The following is a 24,401-nucleotide window of genomic DNA, read 5'->3' on the forward strand; positions in this document are numbered from 1 at the left end:
GTTGTCTAAAATGGACGGATTGTTCTGAAATTTTAGATACATTTTAAGAATATCGTGTAGACTATACAATGCTAGTTAAAATTCATCTATTCATTTCCACTAAAAATTTTGCTAATTTTTTTTTAAGTATTATATAAATTAATATGCTTGTACGTTTGTGATTTCTCAATCCAGTTTTAATTTTAATTTTAAGCACTTAAATGTTTGGGGGAAAAATCATAATTGTACAACTATATTTTGTTCTGAAATTTTGCACTCGCTTTAAGGTTATCACGACCATGGTGAATCAATGATAACAATTTATCTGTTCGCTTCTTTCAAAAACTTAACAATGTCCGCTGAAAATTATGCAAAATCAATTTCATTTGATGTGTTCACAATAGCATGGTTCTGTATATGTAGTTCTTCTTTGCAATCTTATTTTTAGAATTACTTCTGTAGATGTTTCGAAAAATTAATGTTTATTTTATGGATTGAATCAATAACGGTTCATTGTTACTAGAAACACTCTGTAGCCTATGCAATGTGGTGTCCCAAGTTTAAAAAAATAAATTTCGGGCCGAGACTAAAAACACCGCAAACCGGGTTTCAAAAAAAAAAAAAAGAATTTCAGTAACGTAGGCAGGTAACCAACCCATGGATGTTCTCGAGTTATTAGGAAATTAGTGAATGTCACCCTATGGGTTGGTAGTTTGGGTGAAAAGGCCCTAAGCCTCAGCAGCGCCCCACACACCATGCCATGTAATATCTTAAGGAAAACTGTACCAACCAGCTTAAATAAATGTATTTTTGACTTGACTTTGTTGAACACGTATTAAAATTGATACATAGAATTTGATTGTGATTTCAGGAAAGGGCAATTTTTTACACAAAAACAAAATCGCATTCGACGCCATGGTCCCCCTTCAACGAGAATAATGGTAGTTTATTAATGATTTTCTAATCAAAAATGTGTAAAACTTTGACTATTCCATCAACACGTGTATCTTTTGTTTCATTGTTTGTAAATCCAGACTTCATGTTATGATTTTTAACTGTTCATGGTTCTAAAAAATACAATTTAATAATAGCAGTAAATGCAAATGTTCATAGAAAAACATGTGACAGGAAATTCATTTATCCAAGCTTGACTTGTTTGAACATGACATATCTACAGTTTTGATGTTTTTATTAAGTTATTCTTATTACTTATTCACACTTCACAACTTCTACTCGACATTTAAAATAGTTCATATATAGCATTTAAATTAATCTTCAACGTTGATCCAATTTGAGAGAAAGGCCTTGAAAATTATCATCAGTTAAGTTAAATTAATATCATCATGGACTCGAAATCGGAGATGTAGTTTATGTTTATGTTGTTTTGTATGAATGTGTCATTTTCTTACATCCAAACTATTTTCTCAGAGTGAATTTGCACGTTTATTCTCACTACTAGTAAGGCCTCTTCAGGACACAACATTTTTTTAAAAGTCAAAATTTTGAAATCTACCGTTTTTCCACACAACCTTTTTTTAAAAAATCAAAATTTTAAGGAATCTATCCTGGTTTTCGAAAGGTGCATTCGATTTCGACCAAACAAATAGCTACATACACCAAAATATGGAAGAAACATAAAGTTTTCTGTAAAATGATATAATCGGAAGATATGCCAGAGTCCGATGTTTCTGATATAATTATGACAAAAATTACTATCATTCGAGAGGGATTCACAGCAATGATTGATACAGTTACAAAGAAAATTAATTTTAAGCAAGGAGCAATAAACGATTTTTGTCTTCAATATTATGTGTTTTATTTAGGGGCGCTTTTCTAACCCGGGGTTCACCACTTTGCATTATAATGCACTCCGCCATAAAAAAAAAAACACACAACGTAGGGTTCCTTTTTGTTGACAATTATTATGGTTTGAGACCAAATTTTTGAATTTTTCGCGAATTTTAACATTTTGTTTACATGTCAAATTTTGGCGGAATGTTTGCGTCATCACGTTATAACTGAGTTTTTACAATTTTTATTGAGGGTTTAAAAGAACTTGCTTTGCACTTACTATCAGATTCCTTACCACAAGCACTGTTGGTTGCCGCAAATCTCTTCGTCTACACTGCGTATACCGAAAGAGCAATAAAAAAAAAGACGATCAAAGACAGCTGTGGCTTTTTGAACTTTTTTCTTTGATCGTTGCATTTTCATCTCCAACTTTCAAAGTGACAGTAATCTGACAGGAGGAAAATTTTATCAAAGACAAATCTTCAAAAATCCATGGCTGTCTTTCATCGTGTTTTTTATTGGTCTTTCGGCATAACTCATTAAAAGATAAACCTGCAACGTGGCATTTTAATGATGAATAACTTAACTTTTTGCATCAATTATATCTTCAATTAATCACAAGAAATGTTGCTTCTATCTAATGTTCGTCTAAATCAGGAACTATTAACTCAGGTGAATAAAAAATATATAAATACCATTATGCTCTCGAAGGTAACCTAACGGTAACATTTTTTTTAAAATAACTTTTAACGAAACTACATATATGTAGGTACAGATATTCGACACAATAATTAGTACGTTTCGTAACGCTTTTGGAAAACATGTGAAAAAGTAAATCTCGTTTCTCAACGACTTAAACTGTGTTTTTTCTGCATGCACTTTGTGCTAGTTCTCATTTTATTAATAATATTGTATTAATATTAACAAAATTGCAATTGTCTGGCAGTTTTCAAAAATAATAAAATATTTATATTAAACTGTTTCCAAGATGTGATCTACCACCACTCCATTCAATGCTGTGGTACAACGGATGTTTGGCATTAACTCGGATGTTTAAAAAACGTGATATTATGCATCGAAGGAGATAATTTTAGATGTCAGTCGTTATTAAATATTAATTCTAATTGTAGTGTACTACGAAACAAATCAGCAAACTTCTATTTCCAATCATACTTTAGTCAAATTTTAACCATCGAAACTCACATTTAAAATCCTAAAACAAACGTTTCAAATAGTTAATGACTTTACAAAAAAAAAATAATGGATACTTGTAATGTACTAGCATTAAAATTGTTCCAATCACTGAATTATTCGTGGTGCTTGTTATGCGCAATTACATTTCTCAGATTTACACAAAACAATAAATCGTTTCATATTAAAAATTCATTTTATGTAACACCGCGTATTGATTACGAATAGAAAAACAATTTTCTCGCAATCGGAAGTGTGGCGTAGGAGACAAATTATTGTAACGTCGTATGTGGAAAAATGTCATGGCTGCTGAAAAAATATTCATGTTTACAAAGGAAAACGACATTTTTAACGATGTCCCAAAAACTTAGCAATAACATAAAAAGTTACATCAGGTGATTTCTAGGATTATTTATACTATTTTTAATATATATTACCTGTTTTGTATGATGCAAATCCATATATAATTAGGTCATACAGAATGTGCCGGTGAAAACGTAAACAACTTAATAATTCCATCTAGATTCTCTATGCAACGGATTAATTTTGATTATCAATGCAACGATTAGCAATATTAAAACACTAAATTATATTCACCTAATTGTACATTCTGAACATAAGTAAATTTAAGCCTTGTATATCAAAAACTTTGTATAGATAGAAAAACCTTAAAACTGTCTCAAACGTCACGCTATGAAAGAATACCAAATCAAACGATGTAAAGAAAAAAGGCATTAACTTAATTTTTATTTTTTCAGCTTTGGTTACAGTATTCAGTATGCCACACCTTTATTTCTACATCTGCACGGAATAAAATTCACCCAGAAAAGTGAAGCTGTACAAAATACAAAAAACGCAGAAAAACAATTTATAATTGCACTTGTAAGGTTTTACTTGAAGGACTGACAACAATCAATAAAAGATTACCATAAGGCGTGTTACATAATAAAGTTAATTTTACACGTTTGGTTATTCAATATATAAAAAAATTGCATCACTATGATATATATAGGATAGGTACGCTGATTTAAAGCTTTACTTTAGCAAAATAGACTTCCTATATAAAAAAGTACGGTACAGGTATTATATTTCGCCAACTGACTCTTCTAATTATCAATAATAAGCCACTTTTCATGCAACTGCTCTACTTGTTGAGCTACTATTGGATGTCGAAGTCTGAAGCGCACTTCGAGTTTACCTCCAATCTTCTTCCTTCCTTCCAGTAGCTACAAAGTACGTTTTCTCAATTTTTTAACAATGAGCTACAAAATACTTACGTCAAAACTGTCGTGTAACTCACATTGAGTTTCCAAGGGTTGTAATTTAACGGCAGCTGTACCAATTAACGTGTCTCCTCGGAACCAACCACTGAAACAACAACCAATGTTGCTAGCGCACCAGCAGCTAGCAGATACCATATATGGCACCCTCAATTTTGAGCAATAATAATTATTATAAAGCCACCACCAACAACATTAGGATAGACGAGAATGCGTGACTAAGCCGTCAACTGAGTCAATTCACAGGACGAAGTGCCAATAAGCATGCAAAAGCAGTTAATGTCAAAAATGTAGCTACTAAAAATATACACTTTAAAAAAATGCGAAAAAAATACGACTGCCTTTTTCTAACTATGTGTGAGTACAGTTTTTTGGTTTTTTCAGTATGGTTTCGCTATGTATATGATGTTTATAATTAAACTAAATGTGTACTGTTTTAAATTTTTTTCTAAATTTGGGAAACACATTATTCATACAATAAACTGTGTCTTGTTGGTCCGTTTAATATGGTAATAAACAATAATAGTAGTAATAACATATTTCATTTTATCACTATTTGTGGAAGACATTTATGAAATAAATATTTCGCTATAGGAAAAATAAATAAAATAACCACAAAAAATTAAAGATACGTACTGATTTTGTTGGGGGTTATTTATTTTTGGATACATAAGAATTTTAAGAAATGCTATAAAATTATTGGCAATAAAAGTTAGGGCTCATGTGATTAACATTACATGTCCTTTTACATCACACTCATCCATGAATGTAAAATATTTTAATAAATTAAAAATTAATCATATTCGAAAGTTGCAACGGTGACATTTTAAACACTTAAACAGACAATTTTAGAGCTCCCGTTCTTTATCTAAAAAATGCAGATAACGTCATAATTGACATGACCCTGATATTTTATACTTTTCTGTTCAAAGTGTGCAGCCTTACAAGTGTAGCTACACATTATGTAATATTCATTACATGACATCTAGAAATTTTCGTTGTATTATTATTATTATGCAAATTTGATGTAAGCAATCTGATTTACGACCAAGAGGATTGAGTTACATGTCAAACGCTAGTATTCTCTAGTCATTAAATTGATAATTAAATATACTGTGATATTTGTTGATCAACGAATAAATATATTTGTACACGTGGTATGAACTTACTTTAAAAAACACATTTAAATTTTAAATAAACTTCAACTTGTATTATGATTATTAGTTCATTAACTTTACAAGTTTTTAAACAACTAAAAGGTTCAATGAAATTTATAAATTTTCGATGACGTTTACCAATTAAATTTTAAAAGTCTCAATAACATTCTACACATCTAGCATTGTTTTTGTCTTATTTGTTTTCGATTACTGTAACGAAATTCGACGAGCTGCTGCAACATACAACAACTCCCATTTAAAGCACCCTCGCATCTTATTGGATCTTGGTCATTGACCAAGGGTTTCGTAAAAAAAAAACTCTAGAATTGTCTGAAAATAGCCCTTCGACTCTACTTAAGATGCTTTAACCTGGTCTCTCGTATAAACAGCTTAATCATGACGTAAGCCGAAGTCGTTAAAATGTCATCTGAAATTAAATGCACCAAATTTTGCCTAAAGTAAGTTGTTAGCCCAAATTAAGCCTGTGAACGCGGAGAAAAAGCAAGTGGATTTTATTTATGGTCTCTGATCGAGTTCTCCGCAAAACCGTCAATAAATTCGCCGACCTCGCTGCAGCTGCACACCAAGTGGGAGTTGCTCTCAAAGATAGAGGAACGAGGAGGCAAACATAAAATGCAAACAAACAAAAAACAGGTCGAGTATAAGCACCGCCGTGTTTATGATCACGACGTAACCAAATGCCAAGAAAGACTTACAAGTGAAGCAAAACGCGGAACACCTTGCCAACCACGGTTCCGGAGAAAACATGTTTCGGCGAAAAACATAAGTTGTTATGGACGCAGACCTCCTAAGATAATTCGTAGAAAAAATAACTGCTACTGTGATGGTGGCGCTAAACCAGTTTTCCTAGCTGCTTAATGGAGTGATAAAAAAGGCGGTGTATGTTTTATGCAAAAGATCTGCTTATCACCCAGAGAAACTCTACACGCATAACCGTACTTGTGACTGTTAAAAATAAAACCATCAATAATCGATTACGAGATATCTACGACTTTGAGCATACCATAAGGAACCCCCGAGCCAAGATAGTGATCATACTCAATAAACACAACATATTAATTTCATTAACGCTATTTTCTTGAACAACTACGAAGTGCGTCGTTTTAAGGTTGAAAATTATGACCTGGATTTCACCCTTCAAAGGGGTAAAATTTGCAGGTGTGAAATGGACAAAGTAAATGCTGTACCAACCTGAAATGGCAACCTTTGTGCATTAGAAAGTCTAACAACGTCGTATCGATATCGACGACCGCCTACCTGTAGCTAGTCGAGATTACTAGGTGTGATGTACCAAAGCTTACTAGAGCTTCATCAACCGAAAACGCAAAGTAGCCATCAACAATGGACCTCGATCCGAGTAGAGTCAGGTAAAACCGTTTTTGTTTCTCTACTCAAGATGGAACGATTCCTATGAGTGAAGTTTTGACATTCCTAAAGGTTTGCAGGTTTGCTAGCATGTTAAAAAACTAGGAATGGGGTTTCAAAAATGAGATATGACGAAAGCAAGCTAAACCCCGAAAATAAGTCGTGTGTAATCTTTGTATTGATGCGAACTCATTAGACCTTAAGAGTAGATCTTCTCCAGAGTCGTAGTCCTGTACACTTTCTTTGCATTAACACCCCAGATCACCGAGCAAGTTCTTGACGTGCCCGAAAGATCATGATGCAGTCGAGCATCACACTCGTTGATCTTTCTTAAATTACGCTGTTAACAGAGCCGTAACAAATGAATTATTATATTGAAGTGTTCACTACATATTCTACCCGATAACTACCTATTAACGATTGAAGCAAATTTTTGTGTTGGCAATTCTGAATAATTGGCACTAACTGAGTGCACACTTGTTCATTTTGACATGATCGTGCCACATAACAAACGTGTTGAGAAGATGACAGCTGGCAGGTACTAATGCTTCGTTGTAGTATATTGCCTCAACTAGCTAAATTTGCTCTCACTGCGTTCCCGAATTCACATTGAAATGCGAGCGTAAAGATTTAAATGTCAAAATTGTCAATTACAAATCAAAAATGTAGGTTATGTGTATTATCTGCAGTCCGTACTTTTACATTTTTCTTCATATAAAACATTTGTAATAATTTACATTAATTTCAAGTAACCTACCAGAAATGAGTTTAAAAAATTGGTCGAAGATTAACTCGACTGAACTTCCCATACCCTTGAAGTACAATACAACATATTGAGCTCTTTCGAAAAATGGTAAAATTTTATTATGCGATTATTTTTTTTTTATTTTTTATGAGAATTCCTCTAAGTTAAAATAAAGGCATGTATGTACTGTTAAAGTAAATGTAGAGAAACGTGCTACCTGTATGTTTTAATGGCCTCCCCCAAAAATGATGATGTCATGGTACAATTCTACCGAATAGATAAATGTTCATAATTATAAAATAACATGCTCTTGCATATGTGATTTATGAATCCGTCTTGAGTTTTTATCCTTGGCATTTAAATCAAAATTTTACAATTTAACTTTGGAATCGCAAAAACCGAATGGTGTGAAATCTTGCGAATATCTTAAGGTTATTGGAAGCATAGTAAATCGTCAATCAAAATTCGTCCGGCATCTTACAATTTTGCCGAATAAATGTTCTTCAAATTTAAGAGTGCTTTTAGCAAAAAAAACAGAATGGGGTTAATTAGGGGTATATGAAATCAATTGGATTTTCATTATACAAAATAATTGTGAAGGTATTTTGTCTTTGTTCATAAATTTCTTAATTTCATAACATTACAAAAAACTTAAAAATTTTTTGGGATGAATCTGACGATAGTGGCTTAATTTTCACGTTTTTTGATTTATCTACATATCTAAATCTTTATTTTGTTTTTTGTAAGGAATAGTTTAATGGTTTTTCTCGACCTTAAGACTTTTTGACAACCTGTATAAATATAAACAGTCGAAGTTAAGCTTGCACTTAGACATTTAGAATATCTATCTTAAATATATTTCATGTTGTCCATATTTGTGCGGACCGCGGGGTGTTAGTTACGCCACTGGTTTTTACTTTATATAGGCTATCAGAAAAACGAGAAGCGCAAACTCAAATTTTATATTTTAAAGAAGAGAGATTGTTCGGACTACACTTCAAGGGCGAAGGAAGTTTTGTCGAAATAATTTTCAACCAATTTTTTATTGAATGTTTTTAGAGTAAGTCAGGTTAAGTAATTACTTTTAAGTTGACAAATTTTTGATAATTACAAATTGCGTTCTTTTATTTGTTCAGAACTTTGTTTCATCGATCACCTTTGACACACAGAGCCACTCGCTGTCATTTTAATCTAGATGTAATTTTAGAATGTAGAATGACTTGGGGTCATAAACGTGAATTTGACAATTAAGAAAATTAAGTGTGGCATCATAAAATTTTAAATATGTTGCCAACCTAACAAAATTCACAAACATTAATAAAAATGTTTTTGTTGTAAAATTATATTTTAAAAATTTTTATTTTTGAATCACGTTGCATTTCGAAAAAGCTGGTTTGCCAGTTTTCTATTTAATTTATAAGACACGTTTTTTAATCAAGTAAACAAAAGGTTCAATTTTGTCAACATGTTTACGTTTATTTTCATTATTTTGTTCTGACTGCCAAAAAAATACCGGATGAATAATATCAATGTTCACAGCACATGAATTTATTTAATGTCCAAAAAAAAAAAAAAGAAAAAAAGATTTGAAGTGAATCTTAAATAGCAGTCGAATTTTTGTTAATATTACTAATAACCAACTTTTGCTTTGTTAGGTAAAACTTAGAACACATGCTAGTTATGAAGTGTCTAAAGGCTTGAAAAAAATCTACTTCATAATAGTGAAGGATCTTTTGTTAGCCTTGCCCAAGCGACTTATTTATTTTGTTCGCAAGATACACTGCTGTATTAAGAAAAAGGAGCCACTCAAATATGAATCGCTATTATTAATACAGACATTCTTTAAGCAATTCGCGTTGCAGAAAAAACTACACTCCACAAACATTTAATACCCTATGATGGAAAAAGTTGTCTAGTAAGCCATGAAAAAAATATTTTTAAAATAATGATCTTGGTATTGCAGTTACTTGACACTTTTTTTTATAGTAAAATCAAAATGTTTGAACAAATAAGGAAGGCATTATGTTACCAACGTATTTTTTTTCAACATTAAATTTCAAAAATTTAGCTGACTTTTTCTATATCATATAGATCATTAAGTTTTTAAATACATTATGTGGCCTACTCAAACCATTAGAAAAGATTTTGTTACTTACCTCTACATAAATATTCAATTTCTTAATCTACACATTTCTAGCTACGTCACTAAATACCAACGTGATATATGAGTAAATTAGTGTTAGTGGCCAGAAGTTAATAACAGACTTTAAATTGCTCAAAATAGTTCTTTGAAAGCAAGTGAAGAATGAAACACAAGTTGCAAGCACAAACCGCTTTGGTACTGAACAAATTGCGGCTCGAAATACGTTGGGAGTGGATTGTCCATGCATGAAAATTAATTTTGTACCTACCCTTTAGCATATACCTCAAATTTAACCGACTGTCTTTTAAAAACTCGTTGACAAACCCTAGCCGTCCTTAGTATAGGTATAGTATATGTAGCATTGTATTCGGGACTATTCGTATCTTTAACGGTAGTCGTTCTTTGACTAAATGGCTCATCCTGTAAATCAAAGTCGCATAAAACCAGTACTTTCCATTATATTTACTTACTTGTGGATACGGAAAATCAAATTTAACATACGTATCAATTTCCTTGGGATTACTGCAAGTGTAACTTATCCCTCTAACTATAGTTAATTCTAAATCATTATCACCCAACTCCGTGAAGCTCTTCACAATGGAAAAATCTTTATTTTCGTAATGAAATTTCGGAACTCTTGCATCGGGAGTCCGACGTGCTAATCTCACAATGTCCAAATCTTTAGTTACGTTCAAGGCTAATCTCTCAAAACGATTAGTGCCGGCAACGTCGCCAAGAGCCTTATGATGATCCCGAGTACTAAGACACATCTTCAACTGTTTGGTAAGTTGTTGCTCTAATCTCGTCATAACATCGACGTTGGAGTTGTCGTCTTCTGTGCATTCGTCAGTCATGACGATATCGTACCTTCAAGAAAATTATCTTTATTGGCTCTAATGACTATATGTAAAAGAAAATACTCGTTTTCTAGCTGCGACTTAGCAGATGGTGATACTGGTAATGTCGCCAGATCAACAGGTAGACCACAACTAGCTGCATCAATCAAGGGATCGAAACCTTTGGCAGTTCGCAGATATTCTTTTGCCTGATCGATTTCCCCTTTGCGTTTTGCCTGTAGAGCTGCTTCTTTAAACTGTTTTTGTTTTGCTAGAAGTAAAGCCAACTGCTTGTCGGCTCTTGAATTTGGAGCTTGATTTCCTGAAATAAATTAATATGTGTGGTATAAGTGGGTGATAATCAATGATATTTTTAACGATAAAAAAAAAATTTCGTAGACAAGAAATTTTACTGTATTAAAGAAATTTTCGTTAATTTTTGAGGAAATTTAAATATGTATAAACTGTAGAAAAAATACATATTTGTTAACGTAAAATAGTAATTAAGTATTATGCATAATAGTTACATTAAAGTAACGGTCTAATTGAACTAATTATTATCAATCAATGCATCAAGGCAATATTTAATTGAAAAATTGGATTTAAAAACACGACTTAATTATATTTTCATTCAACAACATTCTGAGTCATCATTCATCTATAACATGCAAATTGTATTACGAATGCTTTTGTTCTGGTATCACAATAAATTACAAAATATATCGTTGTTTTAACACTAATCGAATTTTTGGAAGATATTAAATTCGTTGTACACTTGTTACAAAAACTTATGGTGTACACTAGTTCGCTGATTTTTGTATTTTTGCATGTTCGCGCTATATCAATGGAGCAAAAGTTGCCAAAATATAGGCTCCACAGTTTCTTCTGAAGAAATTGGATCCATCATGGTTGACAATGGGTTGGTGTTTGTGTTGGGTTTCTATTGTTATAACTGTACATACCGTGGACCCCTGGTTGTATGAGTCACTTGTATATCTGCGCGATTTTCATTTAATTGTTTATTATTTCAAATTTTAACAGTTAGTTCTAACGGTTTTATATGTGACTCAAACATAGAACAAACATTGATCGGTTAGAGAAAATAAGCTAACAACACCAAGTGAAAACGAATTTTTTACGTTCAATGTACTAAACATTCAACGGGATAAAATTATCACATATGTTGTATCAGAGATCGGAAATTGTATTTACAAACAATTGAAAAACTACTAAACGGTAAAAATTTCTTTAATGCCTTCATTAATAGCACACGTATTATTGTTATGAAATTTGAAATATAACTTCCCTAGAACTTTCTCCATATAACATAAGGGCTTTTTTTATCTCTTTTTTTTATTTTGGTCAAACTTCATCACTTATTTAAAAAAATCAACATCTCAATTATTTACGGAAATTTTGGAACGCGGTTTTCACCACTCGAACAAAACTCTGGAAACTACAGGACAAATATTATCGACTTTTATTGCAGGAAATGAGGTATAGTAAAAGCAACTCGTGTCGACGAAATTGCTTTTATTGTATCTTATTTCTGACAAAAAAAAAAATCGGCCATGTTTTTCCTACAGTTTCAAGTGTTTTGTAAGCTGAAAATACTGATGAAAACAGCGTTCCAAAATTTCCGTAAATATTGAGATACTGATTTTTAAAAATACGTGACAAAAAATTTCACCAAAAAAAATAATACAACGTTGGCACCTGGTAGATATTTTTATTGATTATTAATTTTAATGCTGCTAAAAATCAGTGTGTAAATATAGGTGGAAGCCTGTTTCGATGATCAATTATTTCATCAACCAATTCCACCTGCGTAAGAAAAAAAATCTACATAGTATGGAAAATCTACAAGATCGTATTATAGAAATTTCATTCTCAACACTCTAAGACTTAAACAAAATATAACAACATCTCTGTACAATCATTTCAAGACCCGGTATATACAGCGTCTTTATTTAAATTTCGAAAACCATCGAACGTTGGTCGAAATATTCAAAAAAAGAAGATACATACTGAAAAATTTTGCTTTTGAAAAAAATTGCATAAAAATCCTAAAAAATTCTGGCACGTAGATTTCGACGTGCTGATTCCAAAAACAGCGTGTTTTGCTCCCGGTGAAAGAATTAAAAATATTCGGTTTGAAAATATATTTTTTTGAATTCAAAATATTGCCATATTCAGGTTGCCGATTCTGGAAAAATGGTAGGAGTTATTTACTGATGAAATCAGTCCAAAACTAATTTCCGGAATACAAAATCTAAAAGAAAATATCTTTCGTTAAATTTTGAAAATTGTTGAAAATTGGCCGAAATTTTCATGGGTGTTATGAAAAAAATTTACTATTGGAAAATTTGCCAAAAAATTCTCAAAAAAATATGGAATATAGATATAGTCGTGTTGACTGCAAAAATATAGTGCGTTTATGCTCCCGGTGCAAGATTTAAAAAAATTCGGCCAGAAAATATACCAAATGTAGAATCGTTTTTGGAACATAGGGATCTTACATGCAGAAGTTGTAAAATATTGGCTCCGTGAATTATTTTAAATACAAAAGTTAAGTGAATAAAAAAACTGTATTTAAATCATTCTTTATTCTTTTTGTAAAATCTTATGGCATTGAAATAAAAAGAAAAAGGAATTCACAATGTTTTGCTCTCGGTGAAAGAATTAAAAATATTCGGGTTGAATATATATTTTTTTTTATTCAAAATATTGCCATATTTAGGTTGCCGATTCTGGAAAAATGGTAGGAGTTATTTATTGATGAAATCAGTCCAAAACTAATTTCCGCAATACAAAATCTACAAGAAAATATCTTTCGTTAAATTTTGAAAATTGTTGAAAATTGGCCGAAATTTTCATGGGCGTTATTAAAAATTTTTACTATTGGAATAGTTGCCAAAAAAATCTCAAAAAAATGTGGGATATAGAATTCGTAGTGCGTTTATGCTCCCGGTGCAAGATTAAAAAAATTCGGCCAGAAAATATACCGAATGTCGAATCGTTTTTGGAACATCCAGAAGTTATAAAATATTGGCTCCGTGAATTATTTTAAATACAAGAGTTAAGAGAATAAAAAAACTGTACCTAAATCAGTCTTTATTCTTTTTGTAACATCTTACGGTATTGAAATAAAAAGAAAAAGGAATTCACAATTTGTGGTAAAATTGTTCTAGTCATAACATGTATCAACCAAATAAAATTCATTAGTTTGACATTTTGCTATTTAGTTTAAATTGTGGGTTCAAAACAAACTTTAAAGCATGTTTTATTTGCAACCACAAACATTACATTAACTTAGATTAATGTTAACACACCCGAACAGCTTCAATTAATTATCATATGTCATACCTAATACTCCCATTATTTTTATCACAAATTGTGAATTATTATTTTTCTTTTTATTTCAAAACCATAAGGTGTTACAAAATAAATTAAAAAAGATTAATAGATACAGTTTTTTTATTCTCTACAATTTGGCATGTAATATTTTGGTTTAAAATTATTAGGGGAACCAATATTTTCAAGTTTCTGTTTTTACATGTAAAATCCCCATGTTCCAAAAACAATTCTAGACCTGGTGTATGTATTTTTTTAAATGCAACAAAGCTGCAATATTTTGCTTTTGAAAAAGTTGCCAGAGAGTCCCTAAGCGCGCAATGTTCGATATCTCATTAAATATTATTATTAGAGATAGAAAAAACTCCCGATTCAAGATACATTAAAATAATTTGACTACGGAGGGGGTTTTGTTTTTAAAATAAAATACCCTACATATTTTACATATTCTTATCAGTCTCCTTCTAGGTTTTATAACCATAGTTTATCTTTGATGGGATGTTGCCACGTTTTTCAATTTCACTGAATTTTTTTTTAATATATTTTTTAAAATATTTAAAAAAAAAATAGTATCAACTAAATACAATTTTATTTAATATATAGTGTTTATAAAAAAATAAATTTTACAATTTTCAAAAATCGATTTTTCAGTTTTTTCAAACAGAACATACTATCTGTTTTACTGTATCTTATTCTAGTTTTCACTCTCTTTCTTTCAATGTCGGTGTGTCCCTTAAAAAAGTAAAATTATCAGTAACTATCAACTTTAAATATAGAAAAAAGAAAGAGAAGAAAAGAACAGAATAAGATGCAGTAATAATTTGGAAAAAAACTGAAATATCGATATTTGAAAATTGTTGATTTATGTTTATTTATTTATCCCTTCACAAAATACTGTGACCCAAATTTTAAAAATAACCCTATTGCGATTTTTTGTAAACCCTTCAACTGCTAAAAAATTTGAAAAAAATTGCAATAACTTGGCAACGTCGCATGGGAATTTCGAAAATAAACCATAGTTATAAAGCCTAAGAGGCCAATCCGAATATATAAAACATATAGGATATTCTATTTGAAAACCAAGTTGTGTTCCACATAAAAAACAGAACAGCCTGTATAGTTGAAAATCATTTTAGTGTATGGTCCTCAAGTTACAACTTTAAAATATTCAGGCCGTTTTCAAAGTTATGCACCAGTATTTTTTTTTTTTTTACAGATTTAAAATCTTTATCCAAATAACAATAACAACATGATAGGCGTAGGCTTTTTGATTAGGAGTTTTGAAGATACCTACAATTTCATGCAAAGAAATGGTCATATTCCAAAATTCTCAACATGACCACATTTTGCACGAAACTTGTTAATAACCTTGCCTTGACAAAAGTATACCAAACTGGAGGGTATATTCACCTATTTATCCAGGGTGATCAAACTTGCAAATCATGGTTTTCCCATACTGCTATAGGTATTTATATATGTATGTATTTATGTTTGTTTTACACAGAAGTTCAAATACATACATTAAAAATTAGTGATTAAAAAAACCTTGTATACATATATCTACATCATTTCCTCCTCTTTTCACAAAGGATATAAATTTGCAAAAATATCTAACACATTTCATTTAAAAAAATACAATGTTGATAGTTGTAAATTATTAGTACCGTACCCGTAAATGTTTCATTGTGATCCCGAAATATATCTATCGAAAACCATTTCGTTAATGTTGGCTATTTGGGCGAACACTAAACTGCCGACTAGGTACAGGGAATACGTGAAACTAGCATGAAGAACAAGATTCTATTGCGACACGCATTTTCTAATCAATAGAAACGGTAGATCTATTTTTTACGTGTTTTTATTATTGGAGAATAGTTATCAAAACAAAAAAACACTTAAGTTTTTTTTCACTTATCCACAAACTTAACACATACTCAATCCTACTACAATGACTTCAATTGCTAAATTACCACCCAAGTTTGCCAAATTGAATAATCGAATATTTCCACAATCTTAATGTACTAGCGTGGGTAATGATCAAGAAAATTACCTGTTATTCTGGTAGTCTGAGAAGTTGATGGTTTACTTCTGGGTGGAGCTGGAGGTCTTTCAGGCGGACTCGGTTTCTCGGCAGTTGCTGCTGCCGGTCTGGAAGGAGCAGGTGCTGGTTTTGCAGATTCAGCACCGGCCACAGGAATAGGGCCATATCCAGGAGGTGTCGGCAGTTCGTCCACCGGAATCGGTTTTCCCGCTTTATGCGCTTTGATAGCCTGCTCATACTGCTTAACAATCCGTCCCATTCTTCTAGCTTTACTAGAATTGCCCTGTTCCTTCGCACTATCTTCTTGTTTCTTGTACACCGCTAATCTTTGTTCGAGAGCTTCTTCTACCGACGACGCCATTATCAAACTTTCCTCGCCATCGTCGCCTTCGGCGGCAGGAGGCTCCGGGTTACTATCATTTTGAAGTCTACTTTCTTCGACTTTCTGCGACGGATCCGGAGGAGGTTCTGGCATTCTGCTTATATCGACAGGTTGTCCACTTTCCGCTGCCGCAATGACCGTTTCAAACTGTTTGGCAATTTTAATGTAACTAATGGCGGTTGCGGTATCACCAGATTTCTTTGCTTTTAAGGCAGCCACTTTGTATTGATTTTTTCGTTCATTTAACATGTTTACTAGTTGGGTATCTACTTGAATCGGTGGTGATGAAGGAATTTCTTCTGCGGTTTTTTCTGGAGATGGTTCGGGTTCTGGTTCTGGTTCAGGCTCTGGTTGTGCGGGGACGGGAGGAGCAGTTCTTGTTGGTTGTGGTAGTGAGGGTGTACCATCTGTATCAACAGGAGCAGGTTTTTTAGCGCCGGTACTGACTTCTGGTGGTATGTCGTCATTGTTGATTGGCCGACCCGCGTTTGCTTGTTTTATAAGATCCTTAAGTGTTTTAATTCCCCTAGTAAATCGACGTGCTCTGCTAGATTGTCCTGCCGTTTTGGCGTTTTTCTCTGCTTCTTCGTACATTTTTAGCCTGTCATTCAAGAGTTTTACGGTGTCGTCGGAACTATCTGCTGATTTAGTTGGTGATTCCTGTGGTTGCTCTTCTTCTATTTCTTCACCTGTATTGTTAATTAATTTGTTAGTGGCAATGTAGCCATAATAAACAGAAGTTTATATGTATTTTTTATGATCAAAGATGAAAACTATTTTTTAAATGTCTTGTCTCTTGTTTCATTCTCTTGTTATTATTTTATTTCTCCTCTTGTTTCAAAAGATCATAGGGAAGCAATATTACTAGAAAGACCAACATACTTAACCCTTAAGTGTGGCACTACTTATGGAATGAATTCAACAATTTAGGAACTAATATTAAAAAAAAAAATCAAACAGAGTAATTCGTTTTCTTAATTATTTTATTACTATATCTAAACAGCAGCGATTTCCTGGTTTTTCTTTTTCAAAAATAATTACAGCCTAAACGTTACTGCTGGTTACTTTTAGTTTTCAAACCTGTGAACCAAAAATTTTAATATTTTAATTATAATTCAGTGGTAAGCAATGCAACGATCCAATATAGTGCAAAAGAACAAAAAAAAATTGGTGCTTAGTGCTCTTAGAAAAAAGAAAATACCCTGGAAAAAGTAGATTATTTCGTACTATAATGACCAATTAAGGTTCAAATAAACTCAAAAGATGTAGGTACTTTGTTTAATGGCTATTTTTGATCCAGTTTTTTATTGCTCTTTCTATAGCAAGAAAAAATGACAAACATTAATACGCACTCGGTATTTCTAGTAGACGTCATACTTTTTGATTTCTTAAAAATAAGATAGGTTAAATTCTATAGTAAATAAAACTTTGGATGTTATGTATAGGTAGGCCAACGCACTATTATCACATTTGTATGTTTACACAATTGATATGATGGTTTGTTGTGAACAAACTTCATAATTAAATGGTAACAATAGCTACTATGTATCCCACTTCTAACATAATATGTACTCTTCAAAAATATCAAACTACACTATATTTAAAAAACTTTTCAAGCAAAGTGGCATCTTTTTTCCAGTATTTACATAAAAATTCGGTGAAAAATTTAGAAAGTATGTAATGACAGAAAGCTGTAAAAATAATTGAATGAAAAAATCAAACTGAATGTTCATCTAAGTGGGCTTGCGTTACAACTACAGACATTTTGAAACAAATAAATAAAAAACAAATACACATATAACAGAGTGGAAACTTCCGTAATTAATGCTACATTTCCAAAGATCTGTCAAATAAAAAATTACAACCTGCAATGTTGCTCAATTCATTTAGCAAGTCAGGGTCGTCGTCATCCCCAGACAATTCTTCATCAGATGGAATATCTTTCATACTTGCTGCCACCATATTATCTAAATCTGCATCTGGCACTGGCTGTCTTCGTGGAGTCGCTCTTTGCCGATTTCCTCCACCCCCAGTTAACGCTGCTAACTCAGCTTCCAAATCACTATCACCTCCATCATCCATTGACCCCCCATTTAGGCCGCCATCAAGGTTGAAATCAGTCGACACATCAAAAAGACCATACTGTGAAAATTATATGACATGCAGTATTTAACATAATATGAAAAACTACCTGTGATAAGTTCTTTCCCGAATGATCCCGTTTCGTTTTTCCTGTTTTCTTTCCGCTAAACATGGTACTTTGTTACAACTTTTTTGGTGCAATGACACTGAGACGGTATTTCACAAAACTGCTAAAAATATAAAAAAAGAGGGTTCTTAAAATGTGTTTTAAAACTGAAACACGCACTTTCACATGATAGGACTCTGACAACTTGTTAATGCAAAATTGTTCGTTAAATTTGTAAATGACTCAACCAACAATCTAACGTCATTTGTTTGCGATTTTATTGGTTGCGAACACATGACATTGACACTATTGACAGCGGTGCCATTTCAGTTACCAATCAAATAAAAAGAAAATGAACTAAGTAATAATGGTGCAGTTGGCAACAGTGGGTAGAAAGTCAAAATATTTAGGTGAAATTTCTTTTTCGCGGTAAATGAAGAATACAATTTGCAGAAAAAAACAATATCTCATCAAGGTCAAATTTTGGCTAAATGCATTCAATTTTAAATGATTAATTAGAAATTGACAGTACAAAATTTGGCACCAATTTTAAAAATGGTGTTGTTTGATAGATTTTATCAAATTGTAATATAGGCAAGATTATGGTAATTTCTTAGTCACACTTTAAACTTTTAGTAAATGACCATGATACAAGTTATTCATAGAAAAATGAACAATGAACAATTTATATATGTGGGTCATTTAAAATTCATTTTTACTATATGGAATGTTTTGCTTACAGAGGATTACTTAAACGATGGTTTTAATTTTTAAATTCATTGAATAAAAAAGTTTATTAAATTAGAATTGAATGTGGAACTTTTTAACTTATTGCATATATACCTTGGATTTTGGAGATGAAGTGATTAATTTAATACGAGTAATAGTAAATTTAATTACAATAGTGAATACTGAATATTATGTTGTGTCAATTTTTTGCTGTAGCATTATTTACTTTTTCAACGAATGAAACGTTTTGATGGAGACATACATTTTAATTTTATAGACAATGTAACACTCATAATAACATGTCAACATTTAGAGGAAGCTGTAAGTGAAGAGTTAAAACATTCAGTGTAAAACAAGTTCATAAAATAAAAATATATTGCGCAAGTACAGGAAAAAGTAGACGTCGGCGTTTTGTAATCCATAAATAAATGTTTGTGCCTTACCAAAATTTCACACAAGTCCGCCATGTAAAGTAATGTATCTTTTACAAAGATATCTGGAGTTAAAAAAGTGATGGATTAATAAACAACCATTCCATAAAATTTCACAGCAATAAATACATTTTCGAACATTATTCGTTAAAAAGATTTCCATGAACCAAAAAAACACAAAAAATTGTCTACAAATCGTTTCGTTGAAGACACCAGAAAATAAATGAAGATTTTATTGCTGAGTTCCTCTTGTGTTTGCTGACAAAGAGACGATACACGTAATACAGAAAAGAGAAAGAGAAAGTTACATTTTTTATTCATATTACCTTATTGCGAAATGCTAAAAAACTATCAACTACGAGTTCTGCCACAACGCGGCAAAATATCTTTTCAAAAGCTTACAAAAAGCGAGTATCTATCTTTATTCCCATGGTGGGATATATCCTGTATAAATGTAAAAGATATGGAAAAGGCTTCACGTCTGCAACTGACTGCGCTTCCTTAAACTAGTGTGATGCTATATTTGTTTGCTGAAAAAATATTGTCATAAATCACATTAAAGAATGACTTGTTAAATCTTTAAGATTCTAATTAGAGTGTATTGCGATATGCAGCTAAATACAACTAATACATTAATCAAGAAGTACATATAGTATACATAATATTTACAATAATAGAATACCTACTATTTATTTCGACTATTTAAAATGTCTTATTGGTTTATCATTGTTACTTTATAAAATTTAAAAACCCAGATTCTATGTAAAAATTAAATTATACATCTTTTATTTTACAGACCCATCAAAATCGTTGTTGGAAAGACTGGTACACTGGTTGGTGCTGAAGCTTGCCTCACACTCATTTCCCAAGTATCTAATAACTGAGAAACTGAAAAATATTTCGGTAATTTCTTAATTCTTGCCAAAAGAGCGGTTTGGACAGCAGACAGAAACTGAGTCGCGTTATATTCATGAGCTGCCATATGGCAACTAGGAGCTGACTTTGGATAATCCTCAGGAACAACCAATGATATTGGAGGGACACAGGGTAATTGTTTATCATCCAACCAACATGTCAACTGTATGGATTTTGAACCAGGTTGCTGATTTGGATCAAGAGAAACCTTAAACCTTTGGTCAAGTCGCGCGATTTCACCTTGAAGCACATCTGGAATGTCACTGGTGGGTTCCTCAAGTTTAATTTTCTTCAATGGGGGCACCAATCTAGCAAAATTATACACAATAAAATAATTCAAAACAACTATTTTCAGCTTACTTTATTTCAGGGCCAAACAACGCTTCTAATGTTGGTCCAAAAGTCCTGTGCAATGTGTGATTGATCACAGAGCTCTGTAAATTATTACTGACTGCTTCAAGGAGTGGATTGAACACGTGATGTTCTTTTATGGGCAAGTGAGCGCTTGTAGACGTGGGAACGCTACCATCACCTCTCTTAAAATCCAATTTTTCCAAAACCACCTCACATTTCTTTAAAGTTTCCAATGGCATTCTCTGTTGAGGATTTGATAAGATTTCGAGTAACTTTTTCATCTTACTTAATTTTTCCACATCTATAATTATACTTTAATCAATAAATTCAGGCTGAAAAAATTATTATACTTACGTTCACCATCATTTCCCATTCGAGCTATCATCTTCCTAAGTGGTTCAATGTATTTGCTTAGCTGTCTGACTTTTTCACGATATGCTTGTTCATCTTGCATCCCCATGGGGCTCTGGTTAGGCTGCCCTGGAGTGTTTAAAGAACTTCCAGGGCTTGGTACCATGCCAACAGACCTTGGAGGTCCTCCTGCCCCCAATATGCTCATTTGAGAGCTGGGTGATGGTGCTAATGCTGGAGACGCCACCATTTGGTTACTAGTTGGCGCTCCACTCAAACCAGCTGGAGACTGGACCGAGGGCGATGGGCTGCGTTTTAAGAATGAATTTGGGGTTGGATTCCTAGGAAATCCTGTATTAGGAGCATTCACCATCATCATTCCTGCAGGCTTATTGGCTTGCATTTGTCCCAAAATCTGGTTCTGCATTTGATTTCCCATGGGGCCATTAATAGCACTTTGCATGGGCCCTGCCATCTGTATTTGCCCAGGCAATTGGTTTGATATTTGATTGCCGATTTGATTTTGTACTGAACCTTGCATTTGATTCCCCATCTGACTAGGCATCTGATTCATCCCATTATTAGGGATTTGGTTAATGCCATTGTTGGGCATTTGGCCACCTAACTGACTGGCCATTTGATTTGAAATTTGCGTGTTCATTTGACCCATTTGATTACTCATTTGATTTGGCATTGGACCCCCGTTTGGCCCCATTCCTATGTTGGGTCGTGGTTGTAACCCTTGCTGCATGTTATTCATGGGTTGGCCTGGACCACGGTTCAAGTTTTGTAGCAAGTTGGTTGCAGTAATTTGTTGCTGTGCTCCCATGGGACCTTGCTGTTGTCCTCCCATTGTCATCAGAGGGTTACGAGTGCCTTGTATTGCTAATGTTTGTAAAGCGTTTATCGGATCTGGTACACCAGGGCCACCTTGGTTTGCTCCAGGAACACCCATTCCAGTTCCCTTTTTTGTGTCTGGAACGTTCCAATATTAAATAATTAAAATTTCCTTTTAAGCAAACTTACTCATTTCTCGAACATGTAAAATTAATCGTGCCACATAACCCAAATATTCCTCCTTGCTTTTTGCTTTCTGGAATACGTGGTTTTCCATTTCCAAGCTGTTTCGTGACGTATTCATTCCTGATTGACGAATTGCTTCCTCACTAATAAAATAAACAATTTTTAACACGTACTTGTGAAGAATAAATATCACCTACATTTTTGCAACTACACTCTGCCTAAAAGCCGATGTTCTCCACGATCCGTCGTCCCCCATTTTGTGGTTAATGTATAAATATTCCGGTAATTTCTTGATGAACTCTTTTGTGTTTCAGAGATTGACGAATCTGTTTTAACAACTTTCAATTCTGCAACCCCACCACCACAGAACAGCAACACTGCTGCGCTTGAATGCTTGATAGGCTATTGTCGTTTTAGTGCCATTTAGGGATTGTCGAGCGATATTGGTAATAGACAGTATTGATATTTCAAAAAGGCGGTAATTCAAATGTTGAGACAATTTTCATGTTTAAAACAAAAGTAAACACCAAAGACAAAACAAACGTCCTTGAAATAACGATTAAGGCAGTAATTGACCAGTAAAGTAAGGTTAGAATTTAGAATGCGCGGCAGTTCATAATTCAAAAATTCTACTATGGGTTTCTTATGGGAGCTTGATTTTACAGACAAAATACATCGCACAAGTAGAAATCTTAACTAGTTCATGCTACAAGCGATAAAGACTGTTCAATTATCTTCCTGTTACTGAAGGCTTAACTATATAAAAAGCTTTTGTTAAAGAAATATCGCAAATTAAAAACAACGATGTTCATCAAAGTAACGTACATCGTTTCTAATGCCTTGCGCATGAGTGAAACGGAAAATCCAGAAACACGCCGGACAGAAAAAGAACGCGAATATTTTGCGGGGCTAGTGACGTTTGGATCGTGAAAATCCCCAAAATATGACAGTTGATTTCGTATTTTCATCACAACAAACAATCATAATCACAATTTTTAGATGGTATATCAGTTCTGTGATATTGATTCACATTAGGTTGTATGTATCTGTGGACTGGTTTTTTTTATATTTGTTATTAATAATGACAGAAAGACATGTGTTAACAATAGGGGCAATTGCCATTTTTTTTTTGTTGGAGAAAATTCTTTACAGTCAAATGATGTAGTGAAAGTCAATTGGTATACTGAATTAAATGTGCTTGAACAGTTTATTCGAGCTATAATGCGAGAAGATTATGGTAAGTTAATGTATATTGATAAATTCTGTATCAAGTAAAATTATGACGTATTTTGTTTTATTATGCATAGATATTCCTTAAGAGAGGCAACATGTGAAACCCCAAGAGGTGTATTTGTATGTCACCATATGGCTACACCTGCCCCTAAACGGACGTTATAATGTATGCATTTTGGACCAATAATTTGCGTGCTTGGGACGTACATCTGAAGAAAAGTGAATCAGCTGAAGTCAGAGTTGTTGTCTCTGAAAATTCTTTTAATCCCCAAGTCAGCCTAAAAACAGCTAATGTTGAGGTACAACTTCATGAAAGCTTACGACAAACTGATGGGAGCGAAGCACTGCTTTGGCTATTGGGCCTTGAACCAGAAAGATCTGAAGAAAACCTACTTCGAAGAACTATTAGTGTCCGAGGACTATTTAAATGGCCCATCAAGATAACAGTTTGTGGGTCAGTTTTTCACCAAAAGTGAATCAGATTATTTTGCATTAGGAAGTGCAATTTTTTATTGTAGAATATTTTTTTTGTTTTGAAATAAATTGTTCTTTAAATTGTGATTTTTTTTTTAATCGGTGTTTCACACCCAATTCGTACTAAAATGAAAGTGATTTTTACTTGTACATGAAAGGTTTAATCAGGAATGCTAAGTTTTTCCTTTTCTAGCAAAAATGTGTGAAAAGAAAAAAGCTTGGGATTGATGATGATTCTTAAATCAAAATTTGGCAATTGATTGAAAACATTTGCAAATATGAGATCTCCTTTATATATTATTTTCAATTCACAGCCGTATCTGTAGCATCTGAAAATCAAAGCCATTTATGTGGAGGGGGAAGTCAATGGCAGTATGAACCACTGTACGACATACGTTCGAGGCAAATGTAGTGGTAA

At 32.8% G+C, this 24,401-nt stretch overlaps 2 protein-coding genes and 1 long non-coding RNA gene across 5 annotated transcripts; 1 reads left to right on the plus strand and 2 right to left on the minus strand.

The window, feature by feature from the left end:
* Positions 1 to 3,685: 3,685 nt before the first annotated feature.
* On the minus strand, positions 3,686 to 18,782 carry L(2)gd1 (lethal (2) giant discs 1). 3 transcript variants are annotated; one of them, XM_064058123.1, is made up of 9 exons: positions 18,654 to 18,782; positions 18,477 to 18,597; positions 18,151 to 18,427; positions 15,913 to 16,974; positions 10,593 to 10,830; positions 10,143 to 10,539; positions 9,941 to 10,092; positions 4,239 to 4,365; positions 3,686 to 4,187 (listed from the first exon to the last, which is right to left on the minus strand). In XM_064058123.1, exons 2-9 carry the CDS (start codon positions 18,537 to 18,539, stop codon positions 4,068 to 4,070), a joined length of 2,436 nt encoding a protein of 811 aa, XP_063914193.1. In that variant the 5' UTR covers positions 18,540 to 18,597; positions 18,654 to 18,782; the 3' UTR covers positions 3,686 to 4,067. The 3 variants fall into 3 exon arrangements, with proteins under 3 accessions (XP_063914193.1, XP_063914194.1, XP_063914192.1); XM_064058124.1 differs by having other exon boundaries at positions 4,239 to 4,329; positions 18,477 to 18,782; XM_064058122.1 differs by having other exon boundaries at positions 18,477 to 18,782.
* A 1,150-nt stretch (positions 18,783 to 19,932) lies between these two features.
* Positions 19,933 to 22,653, minus strand: LOC135130069 (mediator of RNA polymerase II transcription subunit 15). Its single transcript, XM_064057384.1, has 5 exons — positions 22,474 to 22,653; positions 22,280 to 22,419; positions 21,257 to 22,228; positions 20,909 to 21,203; positions 19,933 to 20,856 (listed from the first exon to the last, which is right to left on the minus strand). The coding sequence occupies exons 1-5, from the start codon at positions 22,530 to 22,532 to the stop codon at positions 20,424 to 20,426; spliced, it is 1,899 nt and encodes a 632-aa protein (XP_063913454.1). The 5' UTR covers positions 22,533 to 22,653; the 3' UTR covers positions 19,933 to 20,423.
* A 113-nt stretch (positions 22,654 to 22,766) lies between these two features.
* On the plus strand, positions 22,767 to 24,064 carry LOC135130070 (uncharacterized). The gene is made up of 2 exons (XR_010280667.1): positions 22,767 to 23,513; positions 23,584 to 24,064. It is a non-coding gene; the product is annotated as an uncharacterized LOC135130070 (long non-coding RNA).
* The last annotated feature ends 337 nt before the right edge of the window (positions 24,065 to 24,401 follow it).

This window comes from Zophobas morio, unplaced genomic scaffold (assembly GCF_036711695.1).
Source record: "Zophobas morio isolate AGI-343-1 ecotype UQ-CSIRO unplaced genomic scaffold, CSIRO_AGI_Zmor_V1 ptg000017l, whole genome shotgun sequence".
NCBI classification, from domain to species: Eukaryota; Metazoa; Arthropoda; class Insecta; order Coleoptera; family Tenebrionidae; genus Zophobas; species Zophobas morio.